The 23,101-nt window shown below is 40.5% G+C and overlaps 1 protein-coding gene across 20 annotated transcripts in view; it reads right to left on the reverse strand.

Annotated features, from left to right (window-relative positions):
- ST7 (suppression of tumorigenicity 7) overlaps positions 1–23,101 on the reverse strand; it is a 273,040-nt gene that overhangs the window by 51,226 nt on the left and 198,713 nt on the right. For all 20 annotated transcript variants that reach the window (XM_027968340.3, XM_027968338.3, XM_060414354.1 and 17 more), the window contains 1 exon segment: positions 16,769–16,883. In XM_027968340.3, coding sequence (XP_027824141.1) covers positions 16,769–16,883 — 115 coding nt within the window.

Below are 23,101 nucleotides of genomic sequence, written 5' to 3' on the forward strand. Positions count from 1 at the left end.
TGGCACAGTTTTTAAGAAAAACCATATACACTACCTTTAGGAGGAAGCTAATTACTATGGGCTGCTTGCCCCATAAGCACTGCCTTTTTCATTTGGTAGGGAAAATAAAAGACTGAGACTTGCTGGTTGCTGCTTATTATAATTTTTAAAATTATTATTTTGAAATAATTATAGTGTCACAAGGAGTTGCAGCTTCCCTCAAATGGTAACAACTCACAAAACTGTATAATGATATAAAAAACCCAGAGACTGACACTGGTATAGTACTATTAAATCAATTACAGACCTTATTCAGTTTTCACCATTTTTTACATGCATTCCTATAAGTTTGCGGTTCTATGCAATTTCATCCCAAGGCTAGATTCATGTAACCACCACTACTATCAAAACATACAACTTTCCCAAAGGAATTCTCTTATGCTGGCTCTTTATTTGTACCCTTCTCACCCATACCTGTCCCCCAGTGACCACTAATGGTACGGGGAACAGAGCGACTAACAGTAGTGATGAAAACGGCCGTATCAGAAGTTTAAAGCAGGAAATAACACCAAATAAGATGCTTTCCTATACTTCTTATACTTTATTCAGAAATTTTATTTTGAGGAAGAGACTTGAAATTATTCTAAGTCCAATTTGTATGAAGAGACTCTGACTATGCAGTGCTTTTCTATCTACCACTATTGCCAGGAAGTCTCTTTAAGGATTAGAATCCAAGGAGGAAATGAAAGGAAATAATGAGACATCACATATTTCCATTACTCATTACGGAAAGAAGGAATGCCGATGTCTCTCACTTAAGCAAAGCTGAGCTGCTGGCGTTACTTTTCCTTCCACTTCTTTGCCATCTTGTGCTTCATATAGATACTTTTATGAAAAGGGAAGAACTTTCTCTAAGCATCTTAGGCATGTAAAATCAAATAGACATGAAAGACTTTAATTAAAAGCTACAGTCTTGAACTCCACAGAATTAGAATCATAGTGTATGCACTTTCATGTCAGGCTTCTTTCATTCCAAATGATATTTCTGAGGTTCATCCATGTTGTAGCATACACCAGTATCTCAATCCTTTTTATTGCTGAGTAGCATTTCATTGTGTGAACATAGCACAATATGTTTATTCTTTTGCTCATGGCTATTTGGATTGTTTTCCAGTTTTTCACTATTATATAGAAAGCTGTTGTTATCATTCTTGTGTATGTTTTTTCTTATTTAAAAAAAACCCTCATTTTTCTTGGATATATAACTGGAAATGGAATTTAGTCAGAAGACAGATAAATGATTGGTGGAGAGTACTCCAAAGAGATTGTGTGAAGTTTGCAAAACTAATATATGGTGAGAGAAGTCAGAAAAATGGTTACAGCTGGGTTGGAGGGGAAAATTCTATGATCCTGGGTGGTGATCACAGAGGTGTGTATACATAACTGGTGGCTCAGATGGTAAAGAGTCTGCCTGCAGAGTGGGAGACCCAGGTTTGATCCCTGAGTCAGGAAGATCCCCTGAAGAAGAAAATGGCTACCCACTCTAGTATTCTTGCCTGGAGAATCCCATGGAGTGAGGAGCCAGGCAGGTTACAGTCCATGGGGTCACAGAGTCGGACACGACTGAACAACTTTACTCACTCTCTCATACACAACTGAAAAGTCATCCAGCTATATGTTTAAGACTTGTGCATGTTACAGGACATAATTTATATCTCAATTTAAAAAAGGTGAAAAAAAAAGCCAAACCTATGATCCTGAAGCTGTCTTCTCTCCTTTGCCTTTCATCACTTTGGCCCCTCCATTCCCTCTATGCATCCTTATCTAAAAACTCCTTCTTACTTTAATAAACAGAATCTGATTATTTCTCAAGTTGACCTTTCAACTATTAAGATGGTTAAATCATCTCCTCTAAACCTAATCTTTTCCAGAATAAATACTTCTAGCCCTTTAACTGAAGACACAGTATTCAGAACTTCTCAACTTATTTTTATTACAGAGCCGTAAGTGATTTCAAAATATGAGACTTACCACTGTAAATAATCCTTTGGCTCCCTGAAACCTGACCAGTACAGAGCCAGGGAAACATGCAGCCTGAGGAGCCCATGGCCACTGCCCCATCTCTGAGTACCAGCAAGGGTGGCCCTGAAGTTGAGCAGCTGAAGCACTTTGTTCCTAAGACTATGTGGTCAACAAACCTTCACTCCACATTCTATCCAAACCAGTTTCACCCAAAGCCAGGTCTTCTCTCTGTTTCTTCAGCCAGGAGAAATTTGGAATCTATGACTCATATGGAATATGAAATCCACATATGACTCCATTAAATTTTAAATCTTAAGATAAAATCTAAACTATTAAATAGTAATGGTTTCAGCATATCATTCCAGCCTATCAGTCATAGTTGTAACTCAACCTATCACCTATAGCTTTGCTCCATACATGTCATAAGTATACCTTCCTTCCTATATGATCATTATCATCATCAAAATTACCACTAGTTAACATTTATCGAGGGCTTATTAAGTCCCAGACACTGGTGTTAATCACGTACACACATTAATCCTCAGACCAGTAGGTCCTATGAGATAGGACCTATTGCTAGCCCTGTTCAACAGATGGAAAAAGTGAGGAATAGAACAGTCAAGAAATATGACAACACGACACACCTAGAACAAATATGAGCTTCCCCCAGAGCACATGCTTGTTAACTGTGCTACGCTATCAGCAAGGTCTGATTTAAAAACATACTGACCACAGCAATACCAAGGAGAGAGTCCAGAAATGGTATTCTAGAGATCATCCTGTATTTGCAGTGGCCTGCAATAATCTGTGTGCAACTATTTATTAATCGTTATGACAGGTAAAACTGTGAGGCACTGGAAAGACTTTAAGGAGATACCCCATGTCCAAGGGCAAAGGAGAAGCCCCAGCAAGATGGTAGGAAGGGCAAAATCACGTTTAGAATCAAACATACCTGCCAGAGACATTCAGAGGGCTCAAACAAACCTTGTGTGTACCAGGACCCAAAGACCCCACAGAAACTGGGACAGAACTGTGTTTGAGTGTCTCCTGTGGAGGTACGGGTCAGCAGTGGAGTGCTGCGGGAGCAGGGGCTCACGGTGCAGGAGCAGGGGCTCAGGGTGAAGCAGACTTGGGTACGGCATAAGCCCTCTTGGAGGAGGGTTGCCATTGACCCCATCATATAGCTGTCAGAACCTACACAGGAATGGGGAAATAGATTCTTAGAGGGCACAAACAGAACCTTGTGTGCACCAGGACCCAGGAGAAAGGAGCAGTGACCCCACAAGAGACTGACCAGACTTGCCCGTGAGTGTCCAGAGTCTCCAGCAGAGGTGTGGGTCGGTGGCGGCCAGCTGCAGGTTGGGGGCACTGAGTGCAGCAGTGCAAGCATGGGACCTTTTGAAGGAGGTCACCATTATCTTCATCATCTCCACCATCGTTTAGCCCCAGGTGAATAACAGGGAGGGAACACAGGCCCACCCATCAACAGAAAACTGGATTAAAGAATGGCCGCGCCCATCAGAACAAGACCCAGTCTCCCCCTCAGTCAGTCTCTCCATTCAGGAAGCTTCCATAAGCCCCTTATCCTTCTCCATCAGAGTACAGACAGACTGAAAACCACAATCACAGAAAACTAACCAATCTGATCACATGGACCACAGCCTTGTCTAACTCAATGAAATTATGAGCCATGCTGTGTAGGGCCACCCAAGATGGCCGGGTCATGGTGGAGAGTTCTTACAAAATGTGGTGCACTGGAGAAGGAAATGGCAAACCATTTCCATATTCTTGTCTTGAGAAGCCCATGAACAATATGAAAAGGCAAAAAGATAGGGCATGGAAAGATGAACTCCCCAGGTCAGTAGGTGCCCAATATGCTACTGGAGATCAGTGGAGAAATAACTCCAGAAAGAATGAAGGGATGGAGCCAAAGCAAAAACAACACCCAGTTGTGGATGTGACTGGTGATGGAAGCAAGGTCTGATGCTGTAAACAGCAATATTGCATAGGAACCTGGAATGTCAGGTCCATGAATCAAGGCAAATTAAAAGTGGTCAAACAGGAGACAGCAAGAGTGAACATTGACATTTTAAGAATCAGCGAACTAAAATGAACTGGAATGGGTGAATTTAACTCAGATGACCATAATATCTACTACTGTGGGCAAGAAACCCTTAGAAGAAATGGAGTAGCCATCACAGTCAACAAAAGAGTCCAAAATGCAGTACTTGGATGCAATCTCAAAAACCACAGAATGATCTCTGTTTGTTTCCAAGGCAAACCATTCAATATCACAGTAATCCAAGTCTATGCCCCGACCAGTAATACTGAAGAAGCTGAAGATGAACGGTTCTATGAAGACCTACAAGACCTTCTAGAACTAACACCCCAAAAAGGTGTCCTTTTCATTATAGGGGACTAGAATATAAAAGTTGGAAGTCAAGAGATACCTGGAGTAACAGGCAAATTTGGCCTTGGAGTACAGAATGAAGCAGGGCAAAGGCTAATAGAGTTTTGCCAAGAGAACACAGCAGTCATAGCAACACCCTCATCCAACAACACAAGAGAAGACTCTACACATGGACCTCACCAGATGGTCAACATCAAAATCAGATTGATTACATTATTTGCAGCCAAAGATGGAGAAGTTCTATAAAGCCAGCTAGAACAAGACCAGGAACTGATTGTGGCTCAGATCATGAACTCTTTATTGCCAAATTCAGACTTAAATTGAAGAAAGTAGGGAAAATCACTAGACCATTCAGGTATGACTTAAAACAAATCCCTTATGATTATACAGCAGAAGCGACAAATAGATTCAAGGGGTTAGATCTAATAGACAGAGTGCCTGAAGAACTACGGATGGAGGTTCGTGACACTGTACAAGAGACAGGGATTAAGACCATCCCCAAGAAAAAGAAAATGCAAAAAGGCAAAATGGTTGTCTGAGGAGGCCTTACAAATAGCTGTGAAGAGAAGAGCCTCTTGATGAAAGTGAAATGGGAGAGTGAAAAAGTTGGCTCAAAGCTCAACATTCAGAAAACTAAGATCATGGCATCCGGACCCATCACTTCACGGCAAATAGATGGGGAAACAGTGGAAAGAGTGGCTGACTTTATTTTGGGGGGCTTCAAAATCACTGCAGATGGTGACTGCAGTCATGAAATAAGAACACGCTTACTCCTTGGAAGGAAAGTTATGACCGACCTAGACAGCATATTAAAAAGCAGAGACATTACTTTACCAACAATGGTCTGTCTAGTCAATGCTATAGTTTTTCCAGTAGTCATGTATGGATGTGAGAGTTGGACTATAAAGAAAGCTGAGCGCTGAAGAAGTGATGCTTTTGAACTGTGGTGTTGGAGAAGACTCTTGAGAGTCCCTTGGACTGCAAGGGGATCCAACCAGTCCATCCTAAAGGAGATCAGTCTTGGGTGTTCATTGGAAGAACTGATATCAAAGCTGAAACTCCAATACTTTGGCCACCTGATGCGAAGAGCTGACTCATTTGAAAAGAGCCTAATGCTGGGAAAGATTGAAGGCAGGAGAGGAAGGGGACGACAGAGGATGAGATGGTTGGATAGCATCACTGACACAACGGACATGACTGAGTAAACTCTGGGAGCTGGTGATGGACAGGGAGGCCTGGCGTTCTGCGACTCAAGGGGTCGCAAAGAGTCAGACACTACTGAGCAACTCAACTGAACTGATCTGAGAAGAAAAGTGAAAGGCAAAGAAGAAAAGGAAAGATATACCCATCTGAATGCATGTTTTCAAAGACTAGCAAGGAGAGATAAGAAAGCCCTCCTCAGTGATCAGTGCAAAGACATAGAAGAAAACAACAGAATGAGAAAGACTAGATATCTCTTCAAGAAAATTAGAGATACCAAGGGAACATTTCATGCAAAGATGGGCTCAATAAAGGACAGAAAAGGTATGGACCTAACAGAAGCAGAAGATATTAAGAAGAGGTGACGGGAATACAGAGAAGAGCTATACAAAAAAGATCTCACAACCCAGATAATCATGATGGTATGATCACTCAACTAGAGCCAGACATGCAAAGTCAAGTGGGCCTTAGGAAGCATCACTATAAACAAAGCTAGTGGAGGTGATGGAATTCCAGTTGAGCTGGTTCAAATCCTAAAAGATGATGCTGTGAATGTGCTTCACTCAATATGTCAGCAAATTTGGAAAACGCAGCAGTGGCCACAGGACTGGAAAAGGTCAGTTTTCATTCAAATCCCTAAGAAAGGCAATGCGAGAGAATGCTCAAACTACCGCACAATTGCACTCTCACGCTAGCAAAGTCATGCTCAGAACTCTCCAAGTCAGGCTTCAATAGTACCTGAACAGTGAACTTTCAGATGTTCAAGCTGGATTTAGAAAAGGCAGAGAAACCAGAGACCAAATTGCCAACATCTATTGGATCATGGAAAAAGCAAGAGAGTTCCAGAAAAACATCTACTTCTACTTTATTAACTATGCCAATGCCTTTGACTGTGTGGATCACAACAAACTCTGGAAAATTCTGAAAGAGACGGGAATACCAGACCACCTGATCTGCCTCTTGAGAAGTCTGTATGCAGTTCAGGAAGCAATCGTGAGAACTGGACATGGAACAACAGACTGGTGCCAAGTTGGAAAAGGAGTACATCAAGGCTGTATATTGTCACCCTGCTTATTTAACTTATATGCAGAGTACATCATGAAAAACGCAGGGCTGGATGAAGCACAAGCTGGAATCAAGATTGCTGGGAGAAATATCAATAACCTCAGATACGCAGATGACACCATCCTTACGGCAGAAAGTGAAGAACTAAAGAGCCTCTTGATGAAAGTGAAAGAGGAGAACCAAAAGTTTTTGGCTTAAAACTCAACATTCAGAAAACTAAGATTATAGCATCTGGTCCCATCATTTCATGGCAAATTTATGGGGAAACAGTAGAAACGGTGAGAGACTTTATTTTGGGGGGGCTCCAAAATCACTGCAGATGGTGAATGCAGCCATGAAATTAAAAGACTCTTACTCCTTGGAAGAAAATCTATGACCAACCTAGATAGCATATTAAAAAGCAGAGACATTACTTTGCCTACAAAGGTCCATCTAGTCAAAGCTATGGTTTTTTCAGTAGTCATGTATGGATGTGAGAGTTGGACTGTAAGAAAGCTGAGCACCAAAGAATTGATGCTTTTGAACTGTGGTGTTGGAGAAGACTCTTGAGAGTCCCTTGGACTGCAAGGAGATCCAACCAGTCCATCCTAAAGGAAATCTGTCCTGAATATTCATTGGAAGGACTGATGCTGAAGTTGAAACTCCAATACTTCGGCCACTTGATGTGAAGACCTGACTCATTAGAAAAGACCCTGATGCTGGGAAAGATTGAAGGCAGGAGGAGAAGGGGACGACAGAGGATGAGATGGCTGGATGGCATCACTGACTCGATGGACATGAGTTTGAGTAGGCTCTGGGAGTTGGTGATGGACAGGGAAGCCTGGCGTGCTGCAGTCCATGGGGTCGCAAAGAGTCGGACATGACTGAATGACTGAACTGAACTGAAAGTTCTTTCTTTTTGATAAGAATTAAATCCAAGGTATTAATTACTCTCCGACTGTGTCTACGTTAGTTGTAATTAAAGTGTCTGGAAGCAAGATCCCTCTAAAGACCGTCCACCTCTTCCTCACATTTCATTCTTTTCCTCCTTGTGTCACTGCTATCACTCAACAGAAGTATGCAGGTATTGATGAAAGTAGGTAGGATGCATGAATCGTGGCAGACTCTTAACGTAACATCTTAGTTACATTCCCCTCAAAAAACAGGTTATATAAGGGTTTTTCTGGTTTATATAGGTCTTGACTTCCTGGAGTTAAGAATGAAATCACCAGAGAGCAAATGAAATTAAGTGCTTATAGTTTAAAAAAGAAGTTTCGATTATCCATGAAATAAAAAGTTTCTGCACTGGGATTTCCATTTGTTGTTAAAGGAAGAAAAACCAAACTCTATTAATAACTTTTTTACATTTCTTGGTTGGAGAACCTAGAAAATGTCTCCCTGAAGGACAGAATTCTGAATTCTGAAATTCTGAAAGCTCTACCACAGGGGTTCGGCATCCCACTCTCCAAGTCAAAACGAGGCTGAGTGTGAATTCACGATGCCACTCTCTTCACTCTGCAGGCAGATGAAGCCCTTCCTCTGCTGAAATTGCCTTCAGGGTCTCTCCATAGTCTTTAGAACAAAATCCAAACTAGAATCAAAGCTCTTTGAGGTCTGGCTCCTGCTTAACTCACCAGTGCATCTTCTGCTGCAGCCCTCCGCCACCCCTCTACTCGGTGGGAAACAACGTTCTCCATACAAGCTGTGTCAGTCCTGCCCCAAATGTGTTTGGATATGTTTTCTTTGCCTCCAGCACCTTCACTGTTTGGTGCAGCACAGACCCCACCTCCACGGGGGTGGCTTCTCTCATCACCTTGGGTGAGGTGTCCCTTCCGTCTTGGGTTAAACTCTGTCAGTCTTTACCCTTCACATCAACTGTCCATTCTCATTTCCCTCTCCTATTCACATGGTGTGCTTTAGGGGTTAAAGCGGTGTTTCTTCATCACTTCCTACCCACAATACAAAACAACGTTTGAAACATAGTTGGTGGTCAGTGTTTGCTGAATAAAATCCTATATTAACATAGTAACATATTAAATCACTTTATATCACCTTCCTTGGACATGCAAACATTACTTCTAATTTAGCTTCCAGGAGCCAAAAGTGATCTGTATTGATGTGTACTTTAAGAGGGAGTCAGAAAAGTGTTATTTCTCAACATGTATACTTCATTTATCTCTGCTTACAATTCCATGAACAGAGGAGCCTGGCTGGCTACAGTCCTCGGGGCTGGAAGAGTCAGACACAACTGAGCACACACGCACACACAGCATTCCAGCAGAATGTATGACACTGGATTGTGCTCTAAATCTAAACGTCTATTTGACAAAGCAGTATAGTGGGAAAGTAGGGCAGGAAGAAAGCACGAGTAAAAGCTGAAGCAAGGTTAAACAAAAGTGAAATTTTTGTCCAGAAACAGAAAGCAAACCACACCTCTTCTGGCTCCCAAGCACCCTTTATGAGAACGGTGCTACTGAAAAAAAAAAAAAAAAGAAAGGTCATCTCAGGGAGGAGGACTCTTAAGTTTTCAAAAGTCATCAATGGCTCATACCAACAAACTTGAAATTCAGTGAAATAATCTTGGGACAAAGTTATGTGATTATGAGTACAGCTATCATTTTGATGTCTCAGAAAACCCATGGGGCAAAACCTTAGATAGGATAGAATTTTTTCCAGTGATGATCTTTTTGCCTAATTTCCCTTTGTTCATCTATAATAACAATCAAGATGTAATTTAGAAAATATCATTACTCTTCCTATGTATGAGATTGGTCAGTTGAGGGTCAATTTCACACTGAAACCTCTAAATCAATGTTTTCAAGGGTAGCAGCCAGTAGATAAGTAAGTCCCAAAGCACCTCACAAGTAAGAGCACTATTTCACAGTGCAGCTCCATCTAACAAGTCGATCATTCACCACTGACACTCTGAACATCTACCGTAGTACATCAGTGTCCAAGAAGAGGACACAGGGCTTGCTCTCAAAGAGTTTCTTTCTCACTGCTCCCTGCAGCATGTTTCAAACTGATTCACTGAGCACAGATTCACCCCACCTTGATTCATTATGGGTTGCTTTTTTGTTTTTAACCTCTTTCTCCAACAGACTGAAAGTTTCTTGGCAACACAGAATAAATCATATTCATCTTCAAATCTGGAAGTACCTAAAAGTATCTTCAGCATAAAGGTTTGCTGAATTAATTTGAAAAAATTAACCGAATTACTCCCTGTAACCACCTAAGATTACAGAGTATCAAGTATCACTTTTCTTAGTAAGACAAGAAGTTAATATACCTGAAGTTTATGTAGCCTTGACAGATTCTTCTGGAGCCATGAACAGACCAACTGAACAAACAAAAGTGAAAAACAAACTAATGAAAATACAGCCCATTTTTCCTTCCTGTTAGTGGACCATAATGTCTTATTACTGTACCATGATGTGATTCTATCTTCAATGTGACTGTCTTCAATAAGATTTCTCTGTTTACTCCTGTTCATGATATGATGGAAAGAAAACAATGACATAAATGCATAATTGTGTTCTTAGATTTTGCAGGGGATTCTAGACAGTATGAAGTTGTTTGGTCCCACCTTCAAAAAGTCAGTCTAAGGTTGTCCCCTTTCAACCAAAGGAGAAAGCTTCACTGAAGAAATAAAAAGGACTGATATAAAATAAAAAGAACTTCAAAAAGGTGTGCCACCTGGGAAGTCAATGATTCAATCAGCAAACACTACTGATCTTAGTAATTTAGAGCAAAGGGAGTGGCAGGCAACAAGGATTCAACTATATGAAGAAATATTTATCTTATGCTACAAAATTTTTACTTATAACTACATGCTGACTCTATAAAGCAATGTACATGTCCTGTACTTAAAAGTATTCCTTCTGCACATTGTGAAGTGAAGTTGCTCAGTCGTGTCTGACTCTTTGTGACCCCATAGACTGTAGCCCACCAGGATCCTCCCTCCATGGGATTTTCCAGGCAAGAATGCTGGAGTGGGTTGCCATTTCCTTCTCCAGGAGATCTTCCTGACCCAGGGACTGAACCCAGGTCTCCCGCATTATAGGCAGACGCTTTCCCTGGTCTGAGCCACCAGGGAAACTTCTGCACATTACCAGAGAGTAAATAACAATGCAGATTTAGGATGGGCTTGATGGTACCAGTAAAAATGGTCTTATATAGCTGTTGCATTTATATAACATTCATGACTATATAAAAAGACCAGCTGTCCTTCACAGGGAAGCTTTTGACCCCAAATTTAGGGCAATCACTAGAGGCTCTAATGCAGTAAGTATCCAGAAGAGCTTGAATTTGTATTTCCATTGGTACAAATTGCCCCGAGGCTGAAACAATCTGTCTTTATCTCAAGAGTGAAAATCTTGGGCAATTTTTATTTTTCAGTTTTCTAAATGTTTAAGAATTGTTTTAGAGATAAAAAATAAGTATCCATTCTTATTAAATATCTACACACATGTCCTATTTTATTGTTCAGTCACTCAGTCATGTCCTACTTTTTGTGACTCCATGGACTGCAACACACCAGGCTTCCCTGTCCATCACCAACTCCTGGAGTTCACTCAGACTCATGTCCATTGAGTCAGTGATGCCACCCAGCCATCTCATCTTCCGTTGTTCCCTTCTCCTCCTGCCTTCAATCTTTCCTAGCAACAGGGTCTTTTCCAATGAGTCAGTTCACATGTCCTGTTAGATGTATAATTAATTTTAACAAATATTAACTGCTATAGCAGTTTTTAGGGGGACACAAGACAGGGCTCTTATGCTCTCATTTTAATTGACATTTTATATACAGTTTTCCATTTGAACAAAATGGGTTGAGAACAGTGGTGAAGTTCAGGAGTGGTCATCTTGTCTCTTTATAATGGTTAATAGTTACTGAATTCTTATTGTGTGCCCCACACTTTTCTAAACATCGTTGTTTAGTCATTAAGTCATGTCTGACTCTCTTGTGACTCTACGGAATGCAGCCCACCTGTCTCCTCTGTTCATGGGATTTCCCAAGTAAGAAGACTGGAGTGGATTGCCATTTCCTTCTCCAGGGGTTCTTCCCAACCCAAGGATCGAACCAGCATTTCCTGTATTGGCAGATGGATTCTTTACTACTGAGCCACCGTTGATTAAATACTTTAATCCTCACAACAAATTACCAGCTGTGTGATCTTGGGCAAGTTGCTTAGGCTTTCTAAGTCTTGATTCCATTTCCAGAGAAAGAAATGGAAGTTTAGAAGGTTAAGTGATTTGCTTAAGTTCACTCTCACATCCATGAGATGTGAGAGTTGGACCATAAAGAAAGCTGAGTGCCTAAAAATTGATGCTTTTGAACTGTGAAGTTGGAGAAGACTCTTGAGAGTCCCTGGGACTACAGGGAGATCAAACCAGTCAATCCTAAAGGAGATCAACCCTGAACATTCATTGGAAGGACTGATGCTAAAGCTGAAGTTCCAGTACTTTGACCACCTGATGCAAAGGGTGGACTCATTGGAAAGACCCTGATGGTGGGAAAGATTGAGGGCAGAAGCAGAAGGGGATAGCTGAGGACAAGATGGTTGGTTGGCATCACTGACTCAATGGACATGAGTTTGAGCAAGCTCCAGGAGTTGGTAATGGACAGGGAAGCCTGGCGTGCTGCAGTCCATGGGGTCACAAAGAGTCAGACAAAACTGAGAGACTGAACTGAACTGAACTAAGTTCACTCAGCCAGTGAAAGGCAGAGCTGGGCTTGATCTCAGCAGGCTGGCACCAGGGCTAGTCCTCTGCCCCACCACCAGGACTGCCTTGGGTATCCTCAGGAGTTACTAACTAGAGACAGAGCTAGGTACTCCCAAAGGAAATGTCCACAAAGGGAGCACTCATATTCATATTCACTTGCTCTGTGAGATTCTTCTAAAATTCAAATGTGCAAATGATAATGAATAAGAAACGCATCAATTGTTTTCCTCACTCCCACCCTAATCTTCAGACTTAAGCTTTCAAGCTAGATGGCCTATAAACATCTTTGAAAGGCAATCCAAAGCTTGTAACAACTTTCTCAATGGCTTTGAATAGAAGGTTCCGATGACTTTATGATCTTAAAAACATTGTCTTTATAGCTAATGTATGACTGAAAAAAAAAAAGATAAATCACAAGTTAAATGAACACCATACATCAAATCCCTTTTGTGACTAATGAAATCAGGAACAAGGTGATTGGAGATGGTTTCAGAAAGATAGACAAATACAGATATGCCCAGTTCTTAAGGAATAATTTTTAAAAAATCTTAAAAGACAATTTGGCATCACTGAAATTCTGCACCATGGCTCCAGCCTGCCTAATTCATTCTTTATAAGAGGAGGGAGAAAAAGAAAGTCACTTCAATGAGGCTTACGTTTATGAAAAACACATGGACTCCTAAAGCCAGCTAGACCTGAATTTGCATCTCAGTTCTGCAGTTTTGCAGTTTTCAAGGAATGTGGTTTTGAAAGTTACTTAAATTCACAAGCCTCAGCTTTGCATCTGATAAAACAGAATAACTACCTTCTTGCAAGGACATTGTAAGGGTTATGGTAATGTGTATAATACGTTTGGCACATGGTAGGTTCTCAATAAATTGGAACCAATGATAACAACAAGAAGAGTGTTAATAGAAACAATTAAATATACTGCCAACAGCAGAGACAGTGGAAGTGGAATGATGGTTAAGAGCATGGGCCTAGGGTCAGATGACCTCAATTTATTCTTGCTTTCCTTTCCTTGTAGAATTCACATCATATCAAATAAAGGCTGTTCTAAGTTTCCCTCTTTGCCCTCACAACATAATATCTCCATGGCTTTACTGTGACATCTTAGGCTCTTCACTTGAATAAGTTACTTAACTCCTTTCTGTACCAGTTGCCACAGCTGTAAAATGGGCTAATAATAGTATCTACCTCATATGCTGTGGTGAGAATAAATGAGTCCATCCACGCCAAGCTTAGGATCATGTCTGACCATGATACATCATAAGAACTCAATGTTAGCTGCTGCTGTTTTTTCAGTCATTGTATGAAGGATCCTCCAAAAGCAACACCAACCACCTGGATAAAAATTGCTCACCCATAATGTTGGTTAACAGATTGAAACTAGAAGACCATGAAAACTCCTGAGGATGGCAAGACAGCATTTCAGACTAATGGCTGGAATAACATAAGATCAAAAGCTATCTGAAGGGAAAAGTAAAAATTAGATTGCAGTTTACAAGGAGGGGTGACCAGTTAACTCATAATCCCAACTTGGAATCCAGGCTTACCAAAGGGCTTCCCTATAAAAGAACTTTGTAAATGTCATTTTAAAAAGTCAAAGCAAAGAAAAAGAAAATAGAAGTGAAGAAGAATAAGAATGAGGCAAAGGGAATATATGCCGCCTTCCTCCTTTCCTCAGAACATGCTGTGTTTTTTTCCCCTGTGCTTTGCCATATTTCTAAATCCTTTTTGCAAAGGTCAGAGAAGCAGCACCAATCCCATTGTGTCACTTCCCCTCATACTACTTAAAAAAATTCAGCCACCTAGCAAATGTAATAAAGAAGGATTGCTGTACCCATAAAACATCCAAGAAACAGCTACCCAACCAGAGCATTCCAATTTGCAAAGATAACATCTAATCCTGCTGCTCTGGGTGTGGCTCGATGGTGAGGGATGGGGAGGCTGGGGTTCAAAGCGCTGTCTCCAGCATCTCACAGATTACAATGATGACATCAGAATCAGGGTGAAGAGCAGGGCGCCCCAATTGCTGTCTGTACTCCAAGCCCTCTGAAGCTTCCACTTCCTCACACAGAGCAAGAAAATTGGATAAGAACTGGGTTGAGGTCCTTTGGGTCTCCAGGAAAAGCTGCAGGGAAGAGCCGGAAAGAGCCCATTTTCTGGTCCGGGGAGAAGAAGATGAGGCATGTTTTTAATAGTCTGGTGTGGCTGCAGCTTACTCCTCGAGAACAGTAACTTCAGCAGCCACTTCATTATATTTCTACTGTAAATGACACAGGCCTGAGCCAAGTCTGAGCCAAAACACCCTCCAGGATTCAGCTGGGGTTAGGTCATCTGCAGCGTATTGACCACTGCTGAACTCCAAACCCCTAACGAGGCATCTCAGCAACAGTATGTGTCCTGCCACTAATGAGGCTCTTTTTCCATGAATAATGAGAAAGAACATCATCTCTGTTGCCAGGTACAAACATAAACAAAGCTCAACACAGGGCTTTGGTATAGTGAGTTTGTCCATTTGCAACAAAGGAATTTAGCAAAGTGAGAGCCAAGTTTTAGTGAAGGGTAGGACAGGCTCTTGTAACAAATAATGTGAACATATGTTATCAGAATCTAATAAATCAGCTTTCGGTTGTTGTGGCAAGGAGACTGTGCAATGGGATGGAGACAGACGACAGAAAGCTCCAAATGAGTTCACTGCTTTATTTTACAATCAGTCTTGTAACACAAAGCTGATGATTTCTGTAATGAACTGAGATCTTCATGAAAGGAGCCTTAGGAGAGACCTGAGATCCCAAAGGCTCTATTGGCTAAAGCTTTCTCACGCCTTGATGTAGCAGGCTGAGTGCAGGCTGACCCTGGGGATGAGAACACTGAAGCCTTGCCATGACACTGCTGGCTTTGAGGTACTTTGTGGAAGGCGCATGGCCACCTGAACCCATGTGCCGTGCTTCTTAGGTACCAAAAGGCTCTCAGCGTACCATAAGCATTCTGCCTCTAAGGTAGTCTCCTGGCTTAGATTCCCAAGGTCAGCCCAACAGTGAGATTCCAGCATATAACAGAGAACAAAAGTGAGCTGACATGAAGGCCAAACAGTCTTTATTTTGTTTACTGTAAAGTGTGCCACATTTTTCTCTCTTTCTAAAATCAGTTCCATACTAGGTAGCATTTATTTTCTTACACAGGGTGCTCATGTTTGCACAGGCCAAGCAGTGCCATCACTGGCTGAGGGCTTTTAGTTTCCATCAGTCTGAGCAAGAATTAACAACAAAACAAAATGAAAACAGTCTCACGATGCCTCAGTTCCTCCAGCTGCAGGGGGTAACAACGCTAATTTAGTTCAGAGATACCTTTTGAGGAACTGTGTGTCAAAACAAAAGACTCAAATAGTATATAGTTGGCTCTATATGTTTGATGAATTGCTAGAAATTTTGACCTGAATAATTCTTTCTTTTTTCACAGAAAGGCATTTTATTTTAAATATAGCAGTGTGTACATGTCAATAATTCTTTAAATGCACTAAAAATGCTTACTTAATAAATAATATTTTATAAAGTAAAAAAAAATCATGTAACATAAACAATCACTTCCTAACATCCATTTTATAAGCAAATATATTTATTTTGGGGAGAGAGTTAATGGAACATGGCAGAATGGTATGAAATTCTGCAGAGATTCTAACAACTAATTATGTAGAAAATTGTGTATAATCAATCAAATAGTAAATTCAAAGACAATGGCAGTTGAGAAGAAGATTTTTCAAATATCTGGGTGGTACCAGCTTATATTTCTGGTTTATTAAGAAAAGGCAAAATAAAATAAGCTCATGGGTGAGTAGGTTGGAATGGCAAAGGGACTGCAAAGGCTCTCATGTGAAGAAATGGGAGTTATTCTGCTAAAAAAGAGAAGACCTGGGGTGAAGGGGCCATGATTTCATCTTCAAACATTACTGAACTGTCACAAGTTTTGTAGCAGAAGCTAACAGCTGTTTTTGGTGAAGGAAATGGCAACTCATTTCAATATTCCTGCCTGAGAAATACCATGCATAGAGAAGTCTGGTGGGCTACAGGCCATGGGGTTGCAAATATTCGAACACGACTTAGCAGCTAAACAACAACAAAACCTAGCTGTTCTATTGCTTCAAAAATCTACATGACCAACAGGTAGCGATCACAGTCAACCAGTGAGGGGTCAGTGCTGTTCCTACAGGGCATGTGCTGCCTTCAGAGGTTCTGAGTGATTCTTGACCATGGAAATCAGGAGGAAATTCATAAGACAATAGTTATCAAAGTGCTGTGCTATTTGAAATGATCCTTCTCTTCTAATCATTGAAACACATCAAGAAGACAGGAATACTCAAGTAGATAAAAGTACCCAAGGACTTACCGTCATACTTTGCTAAGACTGCCTGAACATCAGCATATGCTTGTAGTTCCAGGAGAGCCTCTAAAAGGTTTTCATGGATGTTGAACATGCTCAGGAGAGGGAACTCCTTCATTAACTAGGAAAGAAGAAACCAAGGGAAAATTAATATGTTTCTTATTTTTTAAGGTATAACTAATACTTAGTTATTTATATACTATATATAAAAGTATAGTATAATTTTTAGAAGTACAATTAATACTAAATTACAAGCATTCATATCAATTATTATGTTGTAAAGCATTAAATGCTTAAATTTTTTGTGCTGTTTTTGGGAACAGCAACTTTGAATTTGTGAGAACCTAAGGTGGGAGAAAAATCGAAAAGTGAGGAGTTTTATGAACACTGAAGAAGATACTTAGAGGCAGTAATGAACGTTAAAATGTCTTTAAGGCCAAATAAGGTGAACATGGAAAACTATCACTAGGTGTTAACAGCAGCTCTGGATGGAAGCCAGAGGGTAGAATGAGAAGCAAAAGGCATTGCTCTTTTGAGCAGCCTGATAGCCAAGTTAAAGACAAAAAGTAGGAAAATAACGAGGAGGTGATATGTGTTGAGAAAATTTGCAGGTAGTGACAGAGAATGGTAGTAAAAGAAGATGTTAAGGAGTTCCTGCCTGTTTGTCTCAATAAAACAGGAGTCAAGATTATTTTTCGAGACTGAGGGAACAGGTAACAGGGAAGAAGTAGGAAGACGGAGGAGAAAGTGTGGAATAATTAAGGATTACAGAGGCTGTCTTGGCACCCCAACAGACTGGAGACCACAGATTTAGAGAGTTTACAATTGGCACTGTTGTCAAGTTTCAGCTGACAGGGCAGCAGCCCAGGGACAGTGGCAAAGATGTCAAATGGTAAGGTTGACCCTGGGAAAAACTGAATGAGATTCAGTGAAAAGTCAAGGAGCAAGAGAACAGGCTAGAATGGTGAATGAACGACTAAAGGAAAGGCCCAGGTTCTAGACAGCATCAGGAGGAAGAGAGGTCCAAAGGGAGTTAAAAGATATGATAATGAATTTCACTGGAAAACAAAGAGAAAGAAGAAAGGACATGACCAAGAATTTCAGAGTAAAATCTTATCCTCAAAAAGGTAAATCTCACCTTAAGGAAAAGACAACCAGGTTCTTTACAAGGCAAAGTCACACACACACACATATACGTGTGTAAATATGCAATGATGTATTCATATATGTGTGTGTATCACGACCCAGAAAATCACAATGATGTCATCACTCACCTAGAGCCAGACATCCTGGAATGTGAAGTCAAGTGAGCCTTAGAAAGCATCACTACGAACAAAGCTAGTGGAGGTGATGGAATTCCAGTTGAGCTAGTTCAAATTCTAAAAGATGATGCTGTGAAAGTGCTGCAATCAATATGCCAGCAAATTTGGAAAACTCAGCAGTGGCCACGGGACTAGAAAAGGTCAGTTTTCATTCTAATCCCAAAGAAAGACAATGCCAAAGAATGCTCCAACTACCACACAATTGCAATCATCCCACAGGCTAGTAAAGTAATGCTCAGAATTCTCCAAGCCAGTCTTCAGCAATACGTGAACCGTGAACTTCCAGATGTTCAAGCAGTTTTAGAAAAGGCAGAGGAACCAGAGATCAAATTGCCAACATCTGCTGGATCGTGGAAAAAGCAAGAGAGTTCCAGAAAAACATCTATTTCTGCTTTCTTGACTATGCCAAAGCCTTTGACTGTGTGGATCACAATAAACTCTGGAAAATTTTGAAGACATGGGAATGAATACCAGACCACCTGAACTGCCTCTTGAGAAACCTGTATGCAGGTCAGGAAGCAACAGTTAGAACTGGACATGGAACAACAGACTGGTTCCAAATAGGAAAAGGCTGTGCCACCCTGCTTATTTAACTTATATGCAGAGTACATCATGAGAAACACTGGGCTGGAGGAAGCACAAGCTGGAATCAAGATTGCCGGGAGAAATATCAATAACCTCAGATATGCAGATGACACCACCCTTATGGCAGAAAGTGAAGAGGAACCAAAAAGCCTGCTGATGAAAGTGAAAGAGGAGAGTGAAAAAGTTGGCTTAAAGCTCAACATTCAGAAAACTAAGATCATGGCATCTGGTCCCATTACTTCATGGCAAATTGATGGGGAAGCTGTCAGACTTTATTTTGGGGGCCTCCAAAATCACTGCAGATGGTGATTGCAACCATGAAATTAAAAGACGCTTACTCCTTGGAAGGAAAGTTATGACTAACCTAGATAGCATATTCAAAAGCAGAGACATTACTTTGCCAACAAAGGTCCGTCTAGTCAAGGCTATGGTTTTTCCAGTGGTCATGTATGGATGTGAGAGTTGGACTATAAAGAAAGCTGAGTGCAGAAGAATTGATGCTTTTGAACTGTGGTGTTGGAGAAGGCTCTTGAGAGTCCCTTGGACTGCAAGGAGATCCAACCAGTCCATCCTAAAGGAGATCAGTCCTGGATGTTCATTGGAAGGACTGATACTGAAGCTGAAACTCCAGTACTTTGGCCACCTCATGCGAAGAGTTGACTCATTAGAAAATACACTGATGCTGGGAGGGATTGAAGGCAGGAGGAGAAGGGGACGACAGAGGATGAGAAAGCTGGATGGCATCACTGACTCGATAGACATGAGTCTGGGTAAACTCCGGGAGTTGGTGGACAGGGAGGCCTGTCATGCTGTGATTCATGGGGACGCAAAGAGTCAGACACGAGTGAGCAACTGAACTGAACTGTGCTTAGTCACTCAGTCATGTCCTACTCTTTGTGACCCCATGGACTATAGCTCGCCAGGCTCCTCTGTCCATGGGGATTTTCCAGGCAAGAATACTGAAGTGGGTTGCCATGCCTTCCTCCTGGGGATCTTCCCATCCCAGGGATTGAACCCAGGTCTCCCGCATTGCAGGCAGATTCTTTAGTGCCTTTGCCAACAGAGAAGTCCGTATACATATATACTCTCTATTTAATTTACTAAATGGATAAGTGTTTTTTATTATAACACAGTGACCTCTAAAGAAGTAATACTTCTTTTTTTGATGTCAGTATATTTAAAGCAATTGTGCTTAGAGAAATAATACCCCTCAAAATTGAAAATTTATTATTAAACAAGAAACCAGTGGAGACACTTCACTGACTATTCACTTCTTCCAAGTTAGAAACCTTTGCCATATTGTTTTGTTTTTTAAAAATCCAAGAACCATTTATCATATCTCTAAAAGCAAATAATTTTCTGCAACTTCAAGGCATCATATTACCAACAAATAACACCTATCAAAACGATTATGTCTTCAATAAGCCTGTCTAAACCTCCTAGAGACAGCTTGCAGTATTTCCACTGCTAGTAAAGGAAGTGAATATGACTGTATTACGCATTGTTGATTTTCTGCAACCAGTAAAAGTATTCCTTGCCTGGTTTACTCTGATTCTGGTTCACATCACTTTTTAATTTTTTTCTCTTTCTAATTAGTGCTTGTCAGAATTAAATCTCTCTATCACTCAGCATTTGGCAATACAATAAAGATATTCTCTAAACTGCAACATTTAAACATTAAACATTTTTGATCAATTCTTTAGGTAGAGGTCAAACTTCAAGGACTCAAGTCCTATTCTGTAATTTAAAAACTGCAGTTCCAAATACTAGTATGTTGACGCTTAAAAACTGAAAGGGGAATCTAATTAAAATCTAACACATGTGTGCCTATGGCTGATTCATGCTGATGTATGGCAGAAGCCATCACAGTATTGTAAAGTAATTATTCTTTGTTTAATATAAATAAATACGTTTAAAAGATCCAATGAAACTATGGGCAAACATGGAGGTCTGGGCTTGTTTAAATAGAACTCGACGATGCTAGGAGTTTGGGCAGCAATGCTTTCACTGAATGCTTGGACACAACATACCATGTCCAAAAAACAATCACCAATAAAAGAATTTTAAACATAGCAAATAGCAAATGTTGGAAAGGCAATCTAAGTCATATTACAATTTGGAAGTCTAGCTTTGCTTCCTGAATATAAACAAGAAGAAAGAGTGAACCTTCTACTGCCCCATCTCACTCCAGTTATCACCTGACTTTCTCCAGCCTTTCACAACAGGCTTTCTTAGAGAAGAGCCATGAGTATTCTACTCCCTCTGCTCCCTTCACTCCTTACTATAAGCTACAATCTGGCTTCCAGCCCCACAATTTCTCTGAATCTGCTCATCCCACATTTCCAGGTGACTTAAATTGCTCCTGTGGACGCCCTCCAGTCCTTTTCTTACTTGACCTCAGCAACATTTGACAGTTTGATGACTTCTTGAAACTCTTGTCTCTCTTGGCTTCCTCCATACCATTTTCTTCTGGTTTTCTTCATATTCATCTTATAGCTCCTTCTCTAGTTTCCCCCTTTTCTGCTACTTAGGAATAAGCTGTCTGTCTGGGTATGTCCCAAGTATTCTTTGCATAAACACGTTGATCGCTAGGACACTTTCATGTCCGGGGTCTCAATACCACCACTTTTGTGGGGATGGCTCCCACATCCTCAAATTCTGTTCTGACCTCTCTCCTAAGCCATTATATCAATTTATAAGCTCTCTCCCTGACAGTTTTACCTGATCCATCTAATACTAGGCTCATAAACTCCTCCTTCCAAAGCCAACCCTTCAAACCTGTTCGTCCCCTTGGTATTTCATACTTTGGAAAAGAACCTTTAAGCCCTGTGTTAAGAATCTCTATGACATGCCCACTACAGCCACCTCCTTAGAGGTCTTTATTTATTTATATATTTTTTCTTAGAGGTCTTTAAACCCATGAATTAACATGTAAAAAAACTGCTGGCAGCTTTCATCAAGTTCAAAGAAAATTCTGTCATGCAAAAAAACAAACATAAAACAAACAAACATTTTAAGAAACATTACCACTTCCTCTTTTCTCTGACCTTGCTACCAATAATTTAGTTTATGCTCTTATACTTGGCCTAAATTGCTCTAATGGCATCTTTCCTCTGCCCGCTTCTGGAATCACCTTTTTCCAACCCACTCTTGGATTAAAAGAATTTATATTATTAAAATGGACATATTACCAAAGCAATTTACAGTTTTAATCCAATCCTTATCATTACCCATGAAATTCTTCAGAGAACAAGAACAAAAATCCTAATATTTACATGGAACCACAAAAGACTCAGAATTGCTAAGGCAATCTGAGAAAGAACAAAGCTGAAGGTCTAACCCTCCCAGACCTCAGACAATACTACAAGGCTACAATAATCAAAATAGCATGGTACTGGCACACAAGCAGATATACGGATCAACAGAACAGAAAAGAGAGCCCAGAAATAAATCTACCCACCTGTGATCAATTAATCTTTGACAAAGGAGGCAAAAATATACAATGGGGAAAAGACAATCTCTTCAGTAAGTGGTGTTGGGAAAGTTGGAGAGCCACATGTAAATTAATGAAGTAAGGACACTCCCTCACATCATATATAAAAATAAACTCAAAATGGCTTAAAGACTTAAATATAGGACATCACACAAAAAACTCCTAAAAGAAAATATAGGCAGAATTGTCTCTGACATAAATTGTAGCAATGTCTTCTTAGGTCAGTCTCCCAAGGCAATAGAAATAAAAGCAAAAATTTTTTAATGGGATCTTGAACTTAGAAGTTTCTGCATAGCAAAGAAAGTCATCAACAGAATAAAAAGACAACATATGAAACAGGAGAAAAAGTATTTGCAAATGGCACAATTGACAAGGTCTTAATTTTTAAGTTACACAATGAGCGCATACAGCTCATTATCAAAAAAATAAACAACCCAATCAAAATATGAGCAGAAGACCTATATAGACATTTCTCCAAAGAAGCCACACAGATGGCTAACAAGCACATGAAAAAAAATGCTCAACATTGTTATTATGAGAGAAATGCTAATCAAAACTACAGTGAGATATCACCTCACACCAGTCAGAATGGCCATCATCATCAAAACATCAACAAATAATAACTGCTGGAGAAGGTGCAGAGAAAAGGAAACCCTCCTACATCACTGGTGATAATGTAAATTGGGACAGCCACTATGGAGACCAGTATAGAGGTTCCTTCAAAAACTAAAAACAAGGTTACCAGTAAGATCCAGCAATCTCATTCTTGGTCACTGATCTGGAAGAGAAGGTGGTGAAGGTGAAGTCACTGAGTCGTGTCTGACTCTTTGCGACCCCCATGGACTGTAACCAACTAGGCTTCTCCATCCATGGGATTCTCCAGGCAAGAATACAGGAGTGGATTGCCATTTCCTTCTCCAGGGGATCTTCCTGACCCAG

Source organism: Ovis aries, chromosome 4, assembly GCF_016772045.2.
Source record: "Ovis aries strain OAR_USU_Benz2616 breed Rambouillet chromosome 4, ARS-UI_Ramb_v3.0, whole genome shotgun sequence".
Lineage (NCBI taxonomy): Eukaryota > Metazoa > Chordata > Mammalia > Artiodactyla > Bovidae > Ovis > Ovis aries.